The sequence below is a fragment of the Staurois parvus genome, unplaced genomic scaffold (assembly GCF_062004578.1).
Source record: "Staurois parvus isolate SC_StPar_1 unplaced genomic scaffold, SC_StPar_1.0 ptg000389l, whole genome shotgun sequence".
NCBI lineage: Eukaryota > Metazoa > Chordata > Amphibia > Anura > Ranidae > Staurois > Staurois parvus.
This window is the reverse complement of record NW_028318185.1, coordinates 3,242,501-3,264,507: the sequence shown is the minus strand read 5'-3', so window position 1 is coordinate 3,264,507 and position 22,007 is coordinate 3,242,501. Positions and strand designations below refer to the sequence as shown.

Genomic DNA, 22,007 nt, shown 5'->3' with positions numbered 1-22,007 from the left:
AGCAGAAAAGATTCAAAATATATAAAATATATGTATTCAAAGAGTAACCATTTAAATATTTCAGGACTGAAGAGACAATAAATAACTTCTTTTGCTGTCTCATCAGTTCTGGAATATTTCTAAACTTGGACAATTCCACCAATCGAGCCCTGATGAAGGAGTGGTTTAAATTCCCAAAAATCCACTGGCTTTTTTATGTTATAAACAAATGCATGTGGTTCTTACATTTCTGGTTGCCAAGTTAGGGGGTACCCTTCTTTTGTTGAGACCAGCCTTACTCTGGTAGGTACGAGGCCACTGTGACCCATATGAATTTGATTTACTTCCTTCAAACACGAATTTATGATAAGTTGAATCAAGCACATCCAATATACATGTGTAGGGTTTTTTTTTGCTGTTTGTGTCCACTTAGGGAAATTTATAGTTACTTCCTGTCCTGGTAACACCAAGACAAGAAATGCTGGAAACCAGTGTGAGCATAGAGGTAAAAACAAACAGCAATAAAGACAAAAGGCTCAAACAATTTACTACTCTTCTTATGAAAAAAAAATATTTTATTGCTGCCTTTGTCAACATTTAAAGTGTTAGTTCATCCTTAAAGAAAAAAGGTGAATACCGTACACTCTGCCCACCCCCAGGTCCCCACTGTACTTACCTTCAGGGACTCTGAATGGTCAAGACCCATGCAGCTGGTCCAGTGGTCTGGGGATTTGATATTCCCACTCTTCTACGTGCAGTACTTCTGGGATGGATCAGAGAATGCTGATCGGTCAGTGTCATCAAAGGGCATCACACATTTTCTGTTGTGCACTTCTGGGACAGATCAGAGCGATGCTCTGTGACAACGCTGACCAATCAGCATTGCTCTGATCCATCACAGAAGCGCTGCACATACACGAGCGGGGATTTCAAATCCCCGGACCGCTGCGCAGGTACTGACAGCTCAGCATACTCCAAGGTAAGTACAGTAGGGACTGGGAAATGGGCAGGGCATAAGGTGTTAGGTCACCATTGCTATATTTTCATTAAACATAAACTAACCTTTTAAAAGATTTCCTGCCACTTCCTTTACCTGTGCCTTCCTGCCTCACCAGGGCAAAAAGTGAGATGATAGTTCCACTAACAGCAATAATAAACCTGACATGTTCAATCCCTTCTGCATTGTATTAAAAAAATATATATATATCTGGAGTTGGGCTTCAAGTGAACGCCTAGAAATACACAACCTGCAATAAATCTGTTTTTTTTTTCTGTGGATGAGAACAATCCACCATTTACATTCCATTAACAATTTAACATGGGGGGATATGAGGTCACCATTTGGGCAAATTTAACACAGTAAGGCAGGATAGCAAAATAATTCATTAGACAAATAGTGTCCACGGCTAAAATACTATTTTGTTTTGGTTTGTAGGAAGATCCAATAGAACTTTTCACATTTTCCTTGCTGCCATGAAGAAACTATAAGCACATACAATATTGTGTCTATAAAGACATTCTGTAGGCAGCTGTAGAGAGAGAAAACTGGATTCTCTTGACTTGCAAGACATACATTGGGGTTGACTTGCCAAAGAGGCATTCACTGTTCAGTTGGCAAGGAGAATATTACTTTGCTTCACAAATATGAACACAACTTCACCTTACTTATGAAGTTAACTTTGCAAACTGAACATGTTCTACCCCTTTAAGTAAATCCTATTTAATATTTTACACGACAATTCAACCCCATAACAGTTTGCACTGACCAGTTGAGTCAGGAAAATGCAACACCATGACTTGTCTTTGTAAGGACAGAGGCAGCTTGGTTGAATAGGAAATTCTGGTGGAGACATGAAAGAATGTCCACCATATTGGAATATCATTTTTGGGGGTAGATGTCTCTTAAAAGGAAACCCAAAAGGTAATAAGCACATTTTATAGGAATTTTTTACTGCCTTGCCTTACAATGTCACGCTTGCCAGGAATCTGGAGCAAAACAAAACCTTTCCTGAAAAAACATGGAGGCTTCCACTGGCAACTTCTCATTCTACAAACGCTAGTTCCCCGGCTGTCATACAGTTCCCTCTGGTTAGGCTGCTAATCGAGAATAAGTATGACTTTCCTGATATGCATCGTTATTTTGGGTTACTGACTTGAAGCATTAAAAAATGATCAAAAGAAAACATAAAAGGACAGTTCAAGAATGACCGCAAGGTATGTACAATGGACTAGAAAAAGTAAAAACAAATGTTTATTACAAATGTTTTTCGGAAAACCATCATCAACATCTTAAAACAAACAATTGCCAATCATGCCCTAGTTAGTTTACGCGTTTCAAGGATGGCAAGCTTCTTCAGGGCTGTGTTTTAGGACAGGATAGTAAATTCCATCCACATATATAACCTAAAGACAACACATCAAGAGTGAACCGACTATGACATCTTGGACAATGAGGAGGCGTTAGGAAATCTAGAAGGGGAAAGGCAATGTCCCTTAGTATTGACTTCTTCCCCTACTGGATTCCCTGATGCTTCCCCACTGTCCCAGATGTCATAATCGGTTCACCCTAGATGTACTGTCTTTAGGGTGTATATGTGGATGGAATTTGCTATGTATTGTATGCCTGTCCTAAAACATAGTCCTAAAGAAGTGGACCATCCTCAAAACATTTAGACTAGCTAGGACATAATTGGCAACTGTGTGTTTTAAGATAATGTTGATGATTTTACCAAAATATTTTGCAATACACGTTTGTTTTCTCCATTGTACATACCTTGCAGTCATCCTTGAACCCCTTTTTTTGTTTTCTTTTAATCATAATTTAATTCTTGAGATGATGACTATTTGGTAATCTTGAATAGGTAGATCCCCCACATTATCTTTTAAGTACTGGCTTTGACTTGAAGCATTAAAAGTCAGAGGGTAAGGATAAGAAGCATAATAGCCAGGTAACAAGCTTTTTTCAAAAAGAGGTCAGCAATGGACCCTGGCCACGTTTTTCTCAGGAAAAGTCTACATAAAAGGGGCCATCCTGGACAAAGTGAAAGGTTCTCTTAATAAAACCTCTTTCCCAAGCTGACACCCCCACCCACCTGCTCTCTCCATCTGTCAGAGCCCTCAGAAATACCTGGTACTTTCTGGCAGGGGGGGGAGCATGCAACATCCCTATTCCTTCCAGGATGTCATGTTTGGGCCTGAGCAACCAATCTGGAAGGGAGGAAGTCAATAACCCTGTGTAAGATCAGACATGGAACTCACATAGGGATTAGTCACACCCCTCCGGCAGATGAACAGGGTAGAGGGGGGTGGGCAGAGACGGTAAGTATCAATGGGGGTGCAGGGGTGGCTTATCAAAAGAACCTGTCACATTACACTAAATAGGCAAAGTAAATAATTAAATTAAGCTTTGAAAATCTGGACACTAAGAACATTTTGGCTGACACTCACATACTTAATTCTAAATCAATAAACAGGAACAACAAATATATTTACTGTGTCCATATGGAGAATTCACACTACCCAGGAATCTCACCAATGGCATCCCAAAAACTGGAAGAATCCAGAGGGTGGTTCAGCATTCTGCCCTCAATAAAAACGTTAGAGTGCAGTGACTAAAATAATCGATTAACCCAATTACAACAATGAATTCGGCTTTGGTATGTGGCACTATGAACATGCTTTGTCAGTTGGATAATATATATCACCAGTAGTAGTGGCAATCTGACCATTAAAGGAAAACTATAGTGTAATAAATATTTTTTATGATTGAAAATAATCACTTCAGTAAGGAATTTCATCAGTGAGAGATAAAAACACTCTTTGTATAGTTTGTAACTATAATGTACATGGAGGCAGCCATACTTGTTCATCAAATATGCAGGCTCTTCTCCTTTCTCTGTGTTGCTCTTTACAGCACTGATTGAAATCAATGCTTTATCTAAAGGGTTGCTATTTATCTTAGTATTTGCTGATCAGAGAGGCTGCAATACAGATAGGGAGAATCTTAAAATCTGTATAAGTAACATGATATCAGAAATATAGTACAGCAAGAATGTAAAAGTTACATTAAAAATTTACTTTTTTAGAGTCACTTGAAATGACTTCAAAGAGACTGCTGCTTAAATAAAACTGTACAATAAAGAGCCTCAACAAAGACATAAAAGTATCATTAATCCTTCCTCTTTTTTATTTTAACAATTCGACAAAAGAAAGCTACAACAAAGTAATTTTCAAAATATGTCCCCAACCCCTTACACTTGACCAGGGGCGGACTGACAACTCGTGGGGCCCCCGGGCAATAGGGGATCATGGGGCCCCTGTGTCCTTGCCCAAACTCAAAAAAAGGCCTATGAAAAAGGTACCAAGGGCATCTGATGGGGCCCCCTACTGACCCTGGGCTCTCGGGCAGTGCCCGAGTTTCCAAATGGTCAGTCCGCCCCTGCACTTGACTCAATATCACTTCCCTAAACTTCCAATTGTAGAATGTAGTGTAGCTGTCACATAAGTCACATGACCACACACGTTGGGACTGATTGGTCCCTCATCCCTAGTGTCATGATAATGAAGCGCATAGGAGCCCTATCCCAGGTTAAAGCACACATGCAAGGGTGACTACAGCGAGTTCCAGGAGACCCTGCAAGGCACTGCAGTCACTCTACAGACAGAAAAGGAGAAGAGAGAGACACCTACGGTGCAATGAAATGAAGTATTATGTTGCAAACAGAATGTAAGAGAAAGAGCAAAACTGCTCTAATAGCCTGTAATATATCAAATTTCACATTAAAGTTTTAAAACATTTTAAATGTATTTCCTACTACCCTTGCTGCTAGTATCTGTAATAGTGAAGAGAGACCACCAGCTAAAGATTCTGCAGAATCTGAAATTTCCAGAACTGTTGATTCCCTGGCCCCCACTTCACACCTGCAGGCTTCTACTGTGCTCTACAGTGACAGAAAGGCTGCTGGGAGAAATAATGGCAAGCAAAGGGGTACCTGAAAATCAACAATCCTGGAAGATTCTACAGAATCTTCAGCCAGTGGTTTCTCTTCACTACTGTAGCTATCAGTGAATTCCAGCCTGGGTGACAAATATGGTTCCCCTCTGTAAATACAGTGGATAAATGAGTGTAGACATAAAGGGACAGGAAGTGTGTTATTTACAGGATCACTAGGTGAAAAGAAAAGAAAAAAAAAGAAAAACTAATGCAGCCGCCACATCTAAGGATTGGAAAAGCTGCAATATATTACCAATTTTATTTTTAGATACCCTTTAATGTCTTTTTTTGCAGAGAGCTCTTTTTTGCGCAGTTTTATTTTAAAGACAGAGTGGTTTTAAAGTAAACAATAACTGAATATACACTAAAGTTTCCCTTTAAGGGCTGCTGTATAAAAAGCTTGGGTTCTACAGTTCCCAGCCAAATTAACTTGTGCCAGACAGAGCTTAATATTTAGCAGAGTAAAGAGGTAAAGACATTGGCTTTGTAAAATAAAAAGTAGAATTTTTTTGCAATACTGCTTTAACAGGAGGATACCTTTTACAAGACATACTGGTAAGTCTATGAGTCATTACATGATGACAGCATACCACCACTGCATTCCTACGGGGTGCAATTTGTCATTCCACTTGCACCAGTATCCAAGGAGCAGGACAGGCCATCATAGGAAATAGTTTTGTTTTGCTTACCATGGGTGCAGGCATGTCTTGACTGGTTTAAAGGTCTCATTTATAATCCTTGTAAAGGATTGATACATTAATATATTTATAAAGTCAATAAAACCTGTACAAACTTTTTTTTTTTTTTTTGTAATCTAAGTAAGAAAATAGTTCAGCCAGTTTCTCTTCTTTTTCGTCATACAGAACAGAGGGTAGCAATTTGCTGAACTTTGCCCATGTCTGTCAGGAGCTGTTTGATTCGCCTTTTTAGTTGGGGCAGCCGTGTTAGGGGATCAGGGGGCTCCAACTCTCCAGTGAAGTCCAGCCAGCCCTCTAGAACTGTGTAAAGGAGGGGAAAAGAGAGACAGGGGGAGGGGAAGAAAGAGACAGGGGGAGGGGAAGAGAGAGACAGGGGGGAGGGGAAGAGAGAGACAGGGGGAAGGGGAGGAGAAGGGAGGAAAAAAGAGGGGGGGGGGAGGAAGGAAGGAAAGAGAGAAAAAAAAAAAGAGAGGGGAAGGAGGAGCGAGAGAAAGAAAGAAAGGAAAAGGGGGGGAGAGAGCAGGAAGGAGAAAGGGGGGGAGAGAGCAGGAAGGAGAAAGGGGGGGAAGGAAAGGCAAAAGGGGGGGGTGGAAGGAGAAACGGGGGAGGAAAGGGGGGGGGAGGAGGGAAGGAAGGGGGGGAAGGAGGGAAGGAAGGAAGGAGGGAAGGAAGGAGGGAAGGAAGGGGGGGGGGAAGGAGGGAAGGAAGGGGGGGGGAGGAGGGAAGGAAGGGGGGGGAGGAGGGAAGGAAGGGGGGGGAGGGAAGGAAGGGGGGGACGGGGGACGGAAGGAAGGGGGGGACGGAAGGAAGGGGGGGGGGGGAAGGAAGGGGGGGAGGAGAAGGGAAGGAAGGGGGGTAGAAGGGACAGAAGGGGGGGAGAAGGGACGGAGGGGGGGGGGAGGGACGGAGGGGGGGGGGAAGGGACGGAGGGGGGGGGGAAGGGACGGAGGGGGGGGGAAGGGACGGAGGGGGGGGAAAGGAGGGGGGGGAAAGGAGGGTGGGGGGGGAAAGGAGGGGGGGGGAAAGGAGGGGGGGAAGGGGGGGGGAAAGGAGGGGGGGAAGGGGGGGGGAAGGAGGGGGGGGGGGAAGGAGGGGGGGGGGAAGGGGGGGGGAAAGGAGGGGGGAAGGAGGGGGGGAGGAAAGGAGGGGGGAAGGAGGGGGGGAGGAAAGGAGGGGGGGAGGAAAGGAGGGGGGGAGGGGGGGGAGAAGGAAAGGAGGGGGGAGGGGGGGGAGAAGGAAAGGAGAGGGGAGGGGAGAAGGAAAGGAGAGGGGAGGGGAGAAGGAAAGGAGAGGGGAGGGGAGAAGGAAAGGAGAGGGGAGGGGAGAAGGAAAGGGGGGGGGAGGGGAGAAGGAAAGGGGGGGGGAGAAGGGAAGGAAGGGGGGGGGGAGAAGAGAAGGAAGGGGGGAGAAGAGAAGGAAGGGGGGGGAGAAAGGAAGGAAGGGGGGGAGAAAGGAAGGAAGTTGGGGGAGAAAGGAAGGAGGGGGGGAGAAGGAAAGGAAGGAGGGGGGGAGAAGGGAAGGAAGGGGGGGGAGAAGGGAAGGGAGGGGGGGAGAAGGGAAGGGAGGGGGGGAGAAGGGAAGGGAGGGGGGGAGAAGGGAAGGAAGGGGGGGGAGAAGGGAAGGAAGGGGGGAGGAGGGAAGGAAGGGGGGGAGGGAGGGAAAAAAGGGGGGGGGGAAGGGGGGGGAGGGAAAAAGGGGGGGGGGGAAAAGGGGGGGGAAAGGGGGGGGGGAGGGAAGGACAGAGAGAGAGAGAGGGGGAGAGCGTAAAGGACAGAGGGAGCGCGTAAAGGACAGAGGGAGCGCGTAAAGGACAGAGGGAGCGCGTAAAGGACAGAGGGAGCGCGTAAAGGACAGAGGGAGCGCGTAAAGGACAGAGGGAGAGCGTAAAGGACAGAGAGAGCGCGTAAAGGACAGAGGGAGAGCGTAAAGGACAGAGGGAGAGCGTAAAGGACAGAGGGAGAGCGTAAAGGACAGAGGGAGAGCGTAAAGGACAGAGGGAGAGCGTAAAGGACAGAGAGAGCGCGTAAAGGACAGAGGGAGAGCGTAAAGGACAGAGGGAGAGCGTAAAGGACAGAGGGAGAGCGTAAAGGACAGAGGGAGAGCGTAAAGGACAGAGGGAGAGCGTAAAGGACAGAGGGAGAGCGTAAAGGACAGAGGGAGAGCGTAAAGGACAGAGGGAGAGCGTAAAGGACAGAGGGAGAGCGTAAAGGACAGAGGGAGCGCGTAAAGGACAGAGGGAGCGCGTAAAGGACAGAGGGAGCGCGTAAAGGACAGAGGGAGCGCGTAAAGGACAGAGGGAGCGCGTAAAGGACAGAGGGAGCGCGTAAAGGACAGAGGGAGAGCGTAAAGGACAGAGGGAGCGCGTAAAGGACAGAGGGAGAGCGTAAAGGACAGAGGGAGAGCGTAAAGGACAGAGGGAGAGCGTAAAGGACAGAGGGAGAGCGTAACGGACAGAGGGAGAGTGTAGGGGAGAGAGAGAGAGAGTATAAAGGGGAAAAGGAGAGGGAGAGGAGAGATAGGGAAAAAGGAAGACAGCATAAAGGAAGAGTAAAAATGAGGGAATGAGAGATAATGCAAATATAAAGAGATATTGGTAGAAAAGAGAAAAGAAAGGAGAAAAGGAAAGGCAAGGAAGGGGAAAATGAACACAAGGGAGGGAGAAGGGAAGGGCAGTAGATCAGAAGGAAGAAAAAGTGAAGAGAAGAGTAAAAAAGAAAGGGAGAAGATAGAAAAGAAGAGGGAAAGAAAAAAGAAAATGGTAGAAAGGGGAGGGTGGAAAGGAGGGAGAAAGGGAATGAAGAAAGAAAGAGAGGGAAGAAAGGGGTAGCGAAGGACAGAGGAAGGGGAGAAAGGAAGAATGAAAGAGGTAGGGATATGGAAGGGAAAGAGAAAAGAGAGAGAGATAAGGTAAGGAGTGGGAGGTGGGGGAATAAATTCAAGAGAAAGAGAAAGGAATCATTGTTACTTATATCGATCAACTAAAATCTCTTTTAATTACAAATTATGAGTTATACAAAAAAAACAGCAAGTAAACATTACCAATGGTGGCAGCAATACTAAGGACATACCATCTATTTCCTTCTCTATGAGGTCCATGCGGCTGGTGACTTCATTCTGTACACTCTCTATGTGTGTCAGGAGATTGAGCTGCCACTGAAGATGAGAATCCAGCTGCTCTTCCGATTTTCTATCGCTGCTCACTTCGGCCACTATAACCTGAAGCAAAATGATAGGCATTATTATTCATGTTAGCCAAAGAAGGGGTCTTCAAAGGCTAGACAATCTTCTCAAAACTGAAGAAAAACAAGCAACATATACATTATATTAACTTTAGTTACACGGAATCCAAATATCAATGGAAATACAAAAAAAAAATCAACTTAAAAGAATAACAATGGCATTGTGAAGTAGCAAAATTATTTTATAGCACATTTTGAAATTTTTGGCTCAAAACATCCTGTATCCACCTTCTAGAAAGGTGCAGTATCGCTCACCTCATCATTTCTCTTCTCATCAGAAACTTCCAGTAAAGTTTTCTTAGCATCTATCTGAAGATTAACATGTTGGCCTTCGGGAATCACGCCACTGTCACTAACAGACTTTCCAGTATCCTTTGAGGGTTTGCCCCCTTGGTCAGAGCTCTGGGGTTTTTGATAGCTGTGCTCGCTACTAATATACACATCTTCTGTCTTGTTCGGACTGTTTGTGGGACCTTTATGGTTCTGCTTGCATATTCCCCTGTCATTAGAGGAAGGCACTGGCCGCTTGTCGTTCACCTGAGAGGATTCTTGTGGCTTCATTGGACAGGCCCAAAAGCGAAGATCAGGATGATCTTGGTCCCTTCAAAATAAATATTAATAAAGTGAGCAAGGTGTTAAGATGCAGACACAAATATAGGGCTATTATAAAGAACTACAGTGGTACCTCGGTTTACGAACGCATTGGTTAACGTAATTATCAGTTTACAAATGAAAATCCATTGAAAATAATGCCTCGGTTTACAAATTTGTTTTGAAATATGAAGCAAGTTTCCCCAGGATGCATTGTGCCTGGGAGGTTTATAGCACCACCACCTGCATGCTGGAGTCTGTGGGTAGCACGTGGCGTCGAGTGTGGAGGTGTTTTTCAATGCATTCCTATGGGAAACCGCATTTCAGTTTACAAAGTTTTCGCAATAGGAAACATCCCGGAGAAAGCATTCAATTCGTAAACCGAGGTACCACTGTACATGATGCTGGTCCTTTTTTTCTCACAAATAGAGCTTTCTTTCGTTTTTTTTGATCACCTGTGCGGTTTTTATTTTTTGTGCTATAAACAAAAAAAGACCAACAATTTTGAAAAAAAATAATTTTTTTTTACTTTTTGCTATAAAAAAAAAATAAATACAATTTCATCATAAATTTAAGACAAAATGTATTTTGCTAAAAAAATCCCAGTACATGTAAATGAATTGGTTTACATGAAAGTTATAGCGTCTACAAATGGCCGTATATATACTGGAGGTTTTTTTTTTATTTTCTTTATACTAGTAATCAGCGACTTAGGCTGGCCATACATTATACAATTATCTGGAGATTTTTGGTTTAGATTTACCAAAAACCATATAATAGGAGGACAAACCTAAACAACACTTTCAGTTGTATCCAATTAGGCAGGCCCTTGCACTACACAGTTGAAGGTAAATGTAAAGGAAATTGGGCAGAAAATTGGAAGATAATTGTATAATGTACGGCCAGCCTTATAGTGGGACTGTGGGAGGCATTCTGACACGGGGAGGGAACTGACTAACTGCCACTGACATCCCAATGACACTAACACAGTGATCATTGCTAATAAAAAGCACGGATACTGTAATAATGACACCAGGCAGGAAGGGGTTAACATCTGGGGAGATCAAAGGGTTAACTGTGTGCTGTGTTTTATTGTATGTGCTGTGTGCGTTTTACTGGTGAAACATGCTACTGTGTATTTCTTTGCTGTGCAGAGAAGTACACAGCAGCATGTTACTGCTGGAAGGACAGAGACCTGCGTTGTTTACACACAGGTCTCTCCCCTGTCACTGTTCCTTGGCGATCACCGGTTCCAGCAGGGAATCTCCGGCTGGGACCTGGTGATTGACATCTGTAGCCACCAAGGTCGGTGCGGGTAGAGCAGTCCGCGCATGCCCCCTACCTGGAAATGCAAAATCACGTATATATATGTGATTTGGCGCAGCCCTGCCGCCCTGTAGCAGTAGTTCTGCTATAGGGCGGTAGGGAAGCTGTTAATAGGTTAGTAAAAAATAGGTTTTTAGAGTTTCAAATATAAATTACTGTATCACCCAATATATGGCTTCCATCCAGTATCCAAATAACCGCTTAGACCAAAAAAGAGATTTGTGAAAAGAGATTCACAAGAAAGCGGCTACATTATGAACAGAATGCGATACTTGGAAAAATGTCCAAAAATTATGCTTTATTATTAATTAATTATTACTATTAATTATTATTAATAAAGCATAATTTTTGGAAATTTTTCCGAGTATCGCATTCTGTTCATAATGTAGCCGCTTTCTTGTGAATCTCTTTTCACAAATCTCTTTTTTGGTCTAAGCGGTTAATAGGTACCTGGTCATCAGTGCGGACCACAGGTGTCAATGACCACTGGGATTGCTAGCCAGCAGTTGCACAAAGTACTGGATGCTGGTTCTCAATGGGAAAACTTATGCAGGCCATACATGGGTTGAATTCTGAATGAATTTTCTTTAGAAAATCGGAAATTATCTGCACTTTGTAATCTGATGGTGCCACTATTGATTATGAAATTCGACCAACCAAGTCTTCAATTTCACCTCATATTGCAAAAGAAAAGAATGTTTGTGGCTGGGAATCTTTTCTTTCCAGGTCACAGCTCATGCTCATTTCTTTTTCGTTTATATTTCTTGCATGATTCTCTTAACATTTGTTTTTTTAAAAAATATCCAGTATGTCAGATCACTCAAATTTGATGGCCGCATGAAAATTGACTGATGCTGTGGCCCACTAATGGTACGAAATGCAAATGAAAATTCCTAATTGGGGAATGCCCACAGATATGACATGCAAATAAGAATACATGGGGGTTTGGGGAGTACTAGGACTCTAACGATGAACTGCTTTTATTAGGTCCCTTAAGGTCAGTTTAATGTACCACTGAAAGCATTTTGTCAGATATGTTCAGAAGTGTTGATCTTGCCAGAAATCTTGTAAGCTGATCACTTCATGTGCTATACATACATCAGTTACATTAAAATGTTACTAAACCCCGGACCCTGCATTCACTATATCCGGTCTCCCCGGACCCTGCATTCACTATATCTGGTCTCCCCGGACCCTGCATTCACTATATCTGGTCTCCCCGGACCCTGCATTCACTATATCTGGTCTCCCCGGACCCCGCATTCACTATATCTGGTCTCCCCGGACCCTGCATTCACTATATCTGGTCTCTCCAGGACCCTGCATTCACTATATCTGGTCTCCCTGGACCCTGCATTCACTATATCTGGTCTCCCCGGACCCCGCATTCACTATATCTGGTCTCCCCGGACCCCGCATTCACTATATCTGGTCTCCCCGGACCCTGCATTCACTATATCTGGTCTCCCTGGACCCTGCATTCACTATATCTGGTCTCCCCGGACCCTGCATTCACTATATCTGGTCTCCCACAGTACACAGAACATGGAAATGCAATGATTGTAGTAAATATAAACTGTTAAATACCTTTTCTCATCAGCAGTATATAGCAGTCTTGTGACTTTCATCAGTGTCCGGATGAGCACTGGTTAATGCTTGTTGGAGTTTACACTCTCCTCTGACTGTCCTACGAGGCTGCATAACCCCTGACCCTCTGTCTGGACAAATCTGATTGGCCCTGTGCAGATCACATGCACCTTCTCTAGCAATACAAACCAAATAGAGCATGTGCAGTCTTGCCACTGCTGCTCTGTACTATGGTAGATGGACTGGGGACAGTAGAAGAAGGGGAGGATCAGAGAAGACGGGATGAAACAGACCTTTTACAGAATGCAGAGGCTTAACCTCTTAGGTTCCACAGTGAGTATAGCAAGCATGCTTTACTGCATATACAGACTGATTTTACTGTTGTGGGTAGAAGACTACAGAACTATGTTATGAAGAGGAGTGGAAAGTGTTCTGTAGTCCTGACCTAGGGTGGTAATGCTACTCCTCTGCAGATACAGTACACTGAGTGAGTGTTGTACCCTACATGGCAGGTACTGTGGGCAGCACAGTGGCTAAATGGTTAGCACTTCCGCCTGGCAGTACTAGGGTCGTTGGTTCGAATCCACCTGCCTGGTGTTTGCATGTTCTCCCTGTGCATGCATGGGTTTCCTCCGGGTATTCCGGTTTCCTCCCACACTCCAAAGACATGCTGGTAGGTGAATTAGCTCCTGTCTAAATTGGCCCTAGTATGTGTATGTATGAATGTGAGTTAGGGACCTTAGATTGTACGTCCCTTGAGGGTTAGGGACTGATGTGACAATATATCTATGTAAAGCCCTGCGTAAACTGACGGCGCTATAGAAGTACCTGAAATAAATACTGTGTTACTGGCAGGATTACCAGATTAAAATTTAAAAAAAAATGCAGCCACACGTAAAGACTGGTAAAGCTGAAATATATTACAATTTGACTTTTGGACTTCTCTTTCAGCTGATAACCCTTACATACATATTTTTACATATACTTATATATGTAAACATTTACATATATGTAAAAAAAACAAAAATAAAAACTGCTGATGAGAAATCAATGTTTGCTGCCGTCTACTTACTTCAGAATGCCAAATTTCAGCTGCAGACCATGCAGTATCTCCGTCACACCGTACACATCAGCTAGGAGGTGGTGGGTGGACACAATCTTCTTGGTGTTGACGCAGGAGTAGTTGTCATTAATGAACGACAGACCACACATGCGTCCATTGTTAAACCAGTCCTTGTCATATTTGTATCTGGCGCTCCATCGCTGGCCTGTGTGAAAGAAATGGAGAAAACTCAAGAATACTACAGTCAGCGTCTCCTTTTCTTCTTGTCGCACTTCTTACAAGCGGCTGTAATAGGAAATGCTATCTAGCAGTCCCTGTGCATAGAGGCTGTTGTGAGCTTTTTAATGCTCCCTTCTCATGTCATTGATCTCCAATAATCACTACATAGCAACTGTAAAAACCCTGTGTAGAAATCGACTTTACCTTCAACCACTTCAGCTCTTGAACCTTTAACCCCTTATGGACCACAGTCATTTTTACATTTTAGCTATGGACTGTTTGACTCTGGAACTTATGTTCAATTAAACAAAGTATTGACCAAATACCTTTTAATAGACATTGACCAGTCAGCCAGAATGTGGCCAAAAAAAAAAAAAAATAGCAGCTAAGACAGGATCAAGAGCAGACCCTGCTAGTGAAACAGAGCTCTGGAGAGGAATTCCAACCGCTTATTGTTTGGGTCCTTAACCACCTCCCGTCCAGCCGTTGTATATAAGAGGCCGAGCGGTGGCAGTGCAGGGTTGGGTGGCCGTTTATAAACGGCCTTCCCGCACCCTGTGTGTGCGTGCGTGCTCCCTGGGAGTGCGCAGCACCGCGATCCGGTGCCCGCTGTTTCCTTCGGACACAGTGGAACACTGATCGTCGGACGGGACCTCTGGCCAATCAGTGATCACATGCAGAGTAGTAAGCAAGATGTCACTTGTGACATCATTGTTTCCTAGGTGTGAAATCTGTGAATGATCACAGAGGTCACATGGTACAGGGCTATTCACAACAGCCTTGTACCATGTGACAATCTGTGACCAATCACAGCTCACTCAGTAGTTCTCAATGGCTGCAAGAATGCAGCTAGAGAGAAGGAGAAATGATTGCTTTTACATCCTTTATGGGTGTAAAAGCAATCAGTGTAAAAAAAAAAAAAAAAAATCTTCATCACCCCCCACAAGTATAGTAGGGTAGGGTGACAGTATTTAAAAAAATAAATAAATAAATAAAAAATATAAAAAAAATAAAAAAAAAAATGTAAAAAAAAGTTTAAAAATTATAGTTTTTGGTTATAAACTAATTTGGGTTATTTTTTTCTTACTAAAAACATAACGGAATAAATTTTGGCCAAGATTTATGATGAAATACTATTTATTTGCAAAATTTTATAAGAAACACTTTTTTTCAAAATTTTTGGACATTTTAATTTATATAGCAAAAAAAAATAAAAATCCCAGCGGTGAATAAATACCACCAAAATAAAGCTTTATCTGTCTCAAAAAAATGCTACGAAATTCATATGGGTACAGTGTTGCATGACTGCGCAATTATCATTCAAAGTGTGATAGCGCTGAAAATTGGCCTGGACAGGAAGAGGGCAGAAGTGTCCGGACATGAAGTGGTTAAGCAATTCCCTTCCCAGAGTCCCCCCCCCTTCCCAACCCCTTATCCCTGGTACACATCTAAAAAGTGTCCGGACTGGAAGTGGTTAAAAACGGGTGTAACTTCCACCAGAATTGGTCCTTGCTTTGTTAAGGAGAGCCATTGCTGGATTCACAATGGGGGGCAGAATGTTTTCTAGCCAAGTCCTCTTAAAATAGATACAAAGCTTGGAAGAAGTAAATGTTTCTAATCTCCATAGAGGAGGGCCTGGAACAGGGGGTGCACCAGAAATCTCTTGGCGGTCTTGAGGGCTCTAAAGGATCCAAGACTGGGAATAGGACTTGCTACCAGAATAGGGGTCTAAAAAGCAGTTTATGCGAAACCCAGTGCCCAAAGGTCACTTCATAGCTACAGCTGCAAGAGCCAGTCCAGCAAGGCTTGGACGCGGTACTGCAAAAGCTAGGACAATCAAACTATTTTAATGGACAGCTCCGTTTTTTGGTGAGGTTCATCACAGCTTTCCAAAGGTTACAGACATCCGGCAACATAGAGATTAAACACCCTCATTCGCCAGTTACCCATCCGCACTCAAAAGTGTCAACACTCATGTGAAACACGACATAAAAAGACAAATAAGACATCCATAAATAACAAAGGAAGATCCTGTGCAACAGAGCAGAGTAGTTCCGGATGTAAAGAATGAACGAATCCATCCAGAAGACTAAAATATTCAACAAGCCCTACAGGACTGAAGTCATGAGAATACCAAAACCCAGAGCACCATTACAGTAAAAGGACACGGAAGTGACACCATGTCATGGTTGTATACATATATATTAGCTTCTAGCCAAACACGCACCTAAGAAGAGGAATATCATGTGCGTTTCTTACCTGGTGGGTCACTGCAAACATAGCAGACATATTGCTCAGGAATACTGTCTTCTAGGAGGCCCATACACACACTGTGCTGCCAACAAAGGCATTCTTCACACTGCAGAATAAGCCATCAATCACTTGGTCAATCTTTCACATTCAGAACAATAGATAATTCTCCCCCCCCCCCCACCTTTTTTTTTTTAATCAAACTAAATCATTGATATGTATAAAATGTAAAACTTCAAAAAGAATAAAAACAAAAAACACATCAATTTCGCTTTTTTTCTGTCAGACTATTGCGCTTTGTATAGAAGCAGCGGTTTCTCTGCAGCAGTTTGATGCACCCCTGCTGAGATGCAACTAGAACCCTCCAATCAGTAGAGAGTGTGAGTTTTGAGGATTGAAGTGCTATAGGTCCGACTCAGCAGGAAAAGGGGAGGAAAAGGGGGAGGGGTGCCAGGCTTCTGCAGAGAGAGCACTGCTTTCACAGAGCAAGAGTCCTTATGAACCAGGGCTGTGGCTGCTTTACAACTTAAGTGAATACCATCTGGACTGAGCATAAATGGTGCAAAATAAATACCTTCTTTTTGCTCCATAAGACGCCCTTTTTTCCCCCCAAAATTGTGCGTCTTATGGATTGAATGTGGAGCGGCCGGCCCGGTATTCCCACCGCCACCATGTCAGAATACAGGGCCGGCCACTCGGCTCTTCTCTACAGCAGAACCTTCCTTGTTCCTCGGACCAGCGGTGCCTCACCGTCTTCTCTCCCTGGTGCCGGCATCTTTAGTGTGGGCACCCGGCTGTGACAGCTTGCGGCTTCACAGCCGGGTGCCCACTGCACATGTGCGAGAAGCGCTGCACTTTGTGAATGGTCCGGCAGTCTTCTAGGACCCGTCACGTGTCTGGGAAGATGGGGAGGGAGGACAACTCTGCAGAAGTGGGAGCGGGTACCTGTCAAATTCAAGTACCCGCTCCCCCCCCTTCCCGCAGTCTCTGGTCATCGCCTGTACTGTGTCCGCTGTCTCTGGTCATCCCCTGTGCTATGTTTACAGTCTCTGGTCATCCCCTGTACTACATCCGCAGTCTCTGGTCATCCCCTGTACTACATCCACAGTCTCTGGTCATCCCCTGTACTACATCCACAGTCTCTGGTCATCCCCTGTACCGTGTCCGCAGTCTCTGGTCATCTCCTGTACCGTGTCCACAGTCTCTGGTCATCTCCTGTACCGTGTCCGCAGTCTCTGGTCATCTCCTGTACCGTGTCCGCAGTCTCTGGTCATCTCCTGTACCGTGTCCGCAGTCTCTGGTCATCTCCTGTACTGTGTTCGCAGTCTCTGGTCATCTCCTGTACTGCAGTATGTCCGTAGTCTCTGGTCACCTCCTGTACTGTGTCCGCAGTCTCTGGTCATCTCCTGTACCATGTCCGCAGTCTCTGGTCATCCCCTGTACTCTGTCCACAGTCTCTGACAGTCTCCTGTACTGTGTCCTCAGTCTCTGACAGCCTCCTGTACTGTGTCCACAGTCTCTGACAGCCTCCTGTACTGTGTCCACAGTCTCTGACAGTCTCCTGTACTGTGTCCGCAGTCTCTGGTCATCTCCTGTACTGTGTCCGCAGTCTCTGGTCATCTCCTGTACTGTGTCCGCAGTCTCTGGTCATCTCCTGTACTATGTCCGCAGTCTCTGGTCATCTCCTGTACCGTGTGCGCAGTCTCTGGTCATCTCCTGTACTATGTCCGCAGTCTCTGGTCATCTCCTGTACTATGTCTGCAGTCTCTGGTCATCTCCTGTACTATGTCTGCAGTCCATTGGTTCAGAATATTTTTTTCTTGTTTTCCTCCTCTAAAACCTAGGTGCATCTTATGGTCAGGTGCATCTTATGGAGCGCAAAATACGGTATATGAGAAACTCTGTAGCGATGAGTAAAAGGCAATATTAATAATAATTATTCAGTCCCAGTAAGTGAAAATAAGGTGCAAGGTGCTGTAAATCTTGACTGTGAACTCCTTGTACAGTACAACAGGTGCTCCACTGTGCTCAGACTGGTGCCCCACATGGACTAACACTTGCCGTCATCCCGTGACCACCTATCGCTAGGATGGCTGTTTGTGCTTTTGGGACTAACCCAGTATGCAGTGTTGCTAATGGTAACTGGTTGCTCCTCCAAAAGTGCTGTATCGATACCAACTCTCTCCTCTCCGCCACAGGCAAAATAAGCAAGTAATCAGCATGTACAAGGAGTTCACAATCAAGATTTACAGCACATTGCACCTTATTTTCACTTACTGGGACTGAATAATTATTATTATTAATATTGCCTTTTACTCATTACTACAGAGTTTCTCATATATTTAATTTGCACCATCTATGCGCAGTCCATATGATATTCACTTATGATGATGTGTGTATTAGTTCACAATCAGGACTGCTGTTAAAGGTTAGTTATAATTATTGATTATACCCATAAACGCAATAGCACTTTTTTCATGATTTACAACTAGAAACCAAAAGTAAGATTGCGAACACTTACTGTACCTGGATTGCAATTACATTAAAAATCATTTGGGCTTTAAATGTTTTCAGACTTTTTATAAATGAATGATCTTTTATGTAACTTTTATCATTATTTGTATAAACTCTTCTTTTTAAGAAATAAGCATTCCATAAAGGGGGCTTCTTACACTTGCTTATACAATAAAAGTCCCTAAATGCCAATATCCAAGTATAATAACCCATAGCATCCACTCAGAATTCACTCTTCTGAAGGCAGAATACAAGATGACTTTGGATTGCTTACTTTGGCATACGGCATTAAAGGTAACCGAAATCAAAACCGAAGATTTAAACAAAAAAAAAAAAGAAAAAGGTCAATATACAAAAACCTTCAACATATAATATTCCAGCTCCAAAAAAAGAAAAGTATCAATTACATAAAAATCCCCCATGTGTGTTTATATCACATATTACACAGTGTAAAAAACAAAATCAGTTCTTAGAGGCCCCAAAGCCAGTGTGTCAAGGAGCAGCAAAGTTTTGTCAGAAAAAAATGTTTGATGCACCTAAATGGATGTAAAGAGCTAGAAGCGTTTAGTGCCTGAGCACTCATTCATTTCAATGGCCAGAATATATTATAATTCTGGCCAATGAAATGAATTAACAACCAAGCGCTTGGGGCGCATAAAACACGTTACACGAGTTTACAAGCATCAACCGTTTTTTCTGCCAAAACTCTGTTTCCAGGAGGAAAGGAGTCTAGGGGAGTAAGCAAAATACCCTGTGTGCATGAGACCTTCTTCTAGCTGAAGGCTTTGCCTCTACCATGATGGCCACCTCCATACAGAGATAAAGTGCAGAACAAGACATGGTTTATTTACTATAGCTGGAGAGTGCAAAATCAGGCTTACTTCTTCATAGAAATCATTCAGCTTTTAACCTCTAGTTCAGTTAAGCTTTAGCAATAAGACATGGATGCTGATAGTCTTCTATGCAGAAGTGAACTTGATTGTGCGCTCTCCTGCTTTAGAAAATAAACCCCGGACAGTCAGAAATGGCGAGAGATCAGCGGCAGAAAGAGGACAGGCAAAATTGGAAGATTTTATATATATATATATATATATATATATATATATATATATATATATATATAGAAAAGAAAATAATAATGCAATAACACATATCAATATCGGGCAGCACAGGGGCTAAGTGGTTAGCACTTCCGCTGATCAGCACTAGGGTTGTTGGTTCGAACCACATCCACGGCACTACCTGCACAGAGTTTGTATGTTCTCCCTGTACCTGTGTGGGCTTCCTCCAGGTACTTTGGTTTACTCCCACACTCCAAAGACATGCTGGTAAATTAATTGGCCTCAGATTGTTAGCTCCTTGAGGTTTAGGGACTGATGTGAATAAACAAAACAAAAAATGTATATATATATATATATATATATATATATATATATATATATATATATGTGTGTGTATATGTAATGCACTGCATAAATGGATGGCGCTATATAAGTACCTGCAATAATAATATTAATTCAAATTCCAACATGTGCATAAGATGACTTAAACTATAATAAATATCCTAACAATTCAAAGTGTTCCAAAAAACAACCCCATGCTTTGACACGGTGTCCTTTTAGGTCACCAGAAGCTTATGACCCTTAAGTATATGATGAGTCAATAAACATGTGTGTAACCATGGGATTCAAGCACTCTGTATTTGTAGACAGGACCGGGTCCTCTTAACAACATTCTCACATTTTCAGTGAACTGGGGGGGGATATGGGGATAGAAGATACATAAAAAACAATTATTGCACATAATTAAACCAGGGACAAAATAAAACCTTTAAAATGTATACTCACATAATGTGGTGCCTAACCATCAGTGTACATATTAAAGGTTTTATTCTAAAGACCTCCAAACTTGGTGTGCCCATCAGATTAGAACAACAATGCATAGAGTGCTTCATGGAATGGGTTTCCATGGCTGAGCAGCTGCATCCAAGCCTTACATCACCAAGTGCAAAGCAAAGCGGCGGATGCCGTGGTGTAAAGCACACTGCCACTGGACTCTAGAGCAGTGGAGACATGTGGAGTGACAAATCACCCTTCTCTGTCTGGCAATTCAATGGACGTGTCTGGGTTTGGCGTCTGCCAGGAGAATGGTTCTTGCCTGACTGCATTGTGCCAAGTGTAAAGTTTGGTGGAGGGGGATTATGGTGTGGGGTGTTTTTCAGGGGTTGGGTTTGGCCCCTTAGTTTCAGTGAAGGGAACTCTTAAGATGTCAGCATACCAAGACATTTTGGACAATTTCATGCCCCAACTTTGTGGGAAGAATTTGGGGATGCCCCCTTCCTGTTCCAACATGACTGCACACCTGTGCACAAAGCAAGGTCCATAAAGACATGGATGAGCGAGTTTGGTGTTGAGGAACTTGACTGGCCTGCACAGAGTCCTGACCTCAATCCGATAGAACACCTTTGGGATGAATTAGAGTGGAGACTGTGAGCCAGTCCTTCTCATCCAACATCAGTGCCTGACCTCACACATGTGCTTCTGGAAGAATGGTCAAACATTCCCATAGACACCCTCCTAAACCTTGTGGACGGCCTTCCCAGAAAAGTTGAAGCTGTTATAGCTGCAAAGGGTGGGGCCAACTCAATATTGAACCCTATGGACTAAGACTGGGATGCTATTAAAGTTCATGTTTGTGGAAACGCAGGCCGACCAATACTTTTGGCAATATAGTGTACGTGAACCGGCTCTACAGAAAGGGAGCCACATGTCATTCGAATCGGAAGCTGTTCAAAAGGCAACCAATTCGCATATATGTGAATCAGGTCTCTTGAGTTCAGTGAAAACAAGATTCTGGTGTGGAGAGGCCCCATCCTGGCTACTGGTACAGAGTGGCAGGATCCCATGGTTACACAAGTACCTACTGACCCATTATATTTTTAAGGGTTATAAGCTTCAGGTGGGTCCTTACCTAAAAGAGGCACGCGATATCGTTGCCCTGGCACAATAGAGTTTATTTATGCTTGCAAAACAACACTTTGTGGATTTGAAAAACAGATCACACTTATGGACTTTGAATTGTTTGGACAATTGTTATTACAGTATAAGTTGTTTAATGCACGTGTTGTAAATGAAAGCAATATTGTTATCTGTTATTGCATTATTATTTTTTTTAATCAATCGTCTTTAACGCGGTGCTTAGCTGAGTCACTTAGCCTTGTTTCCATGTCCTTTGCATGAAAACATAGGAACTGGGGCGCAGAAAAATGTCAGCAAGTGCTCTGGACAGATGAGTCAAAGTGTGAAATATTTGGCTGTAGTAGGAGGAATTTTGTTCCTAAAAGACTGGAGAGTGGTACAATAATGAGTCTGCTGGCAAGAATGAATCATGGTGGAGGTTCCTTGCAAGCTTAAGTCTACATTTCTGTAAGTGGAGTTGGAGATTTGGTCAGATCAATGGTGTCCTCAATGCTGAGAAATACAGGCCGATACTTATCCATCATATCATACCACCAGGGAAGCGTGTGTTTGACCCCAAATTAACTCAGC

At 43.4% G+C, this 22,007-nt stretch overlaps 1 protein-coding gene across 2 annotated transcripts in view; it reads right to left on the bottom strand.

Annotated features, from left to right (window-relative positions):
* Positions 1-4,142: 4,142 nt before the first annotated feature.
* PHF20L1 (PHD finger protein 20 like 1) overlaps positions 4,143-22,007 on the bottom strand; it is a 195,672-nt gene continuing 177,807 nt past the window's right edge. For both annotated transcript variants that reach the window (XM_089685942.1, XM_089685943.1), the window contains exons 17-21: positions 15,955-16,054; positions 13,486-13,681; positions 9,165-9,510; positions 8,739-8,886; positions 4,143-5,970 (exon numbers count right to left, since the gene is read on the bottom strand). In XM_089685942.1, coding sequence (XP_089542068.1) covers positions 5,828-5,970; positions 8,739-8,886; positions 9,165-9,510; positions 13,486-13,681; positions 15,955-16,054 — 933 coding nt within the window. In that variant the 3' untranslated portion in view covers positions 4,143-5,827. The remainder of the gene's footprint in view (positions 5,971-8,738; positions 8,887-9,164; positions 9,511-13,485; positions 13,682-15,954; positions 16,055-22,007) is intronic.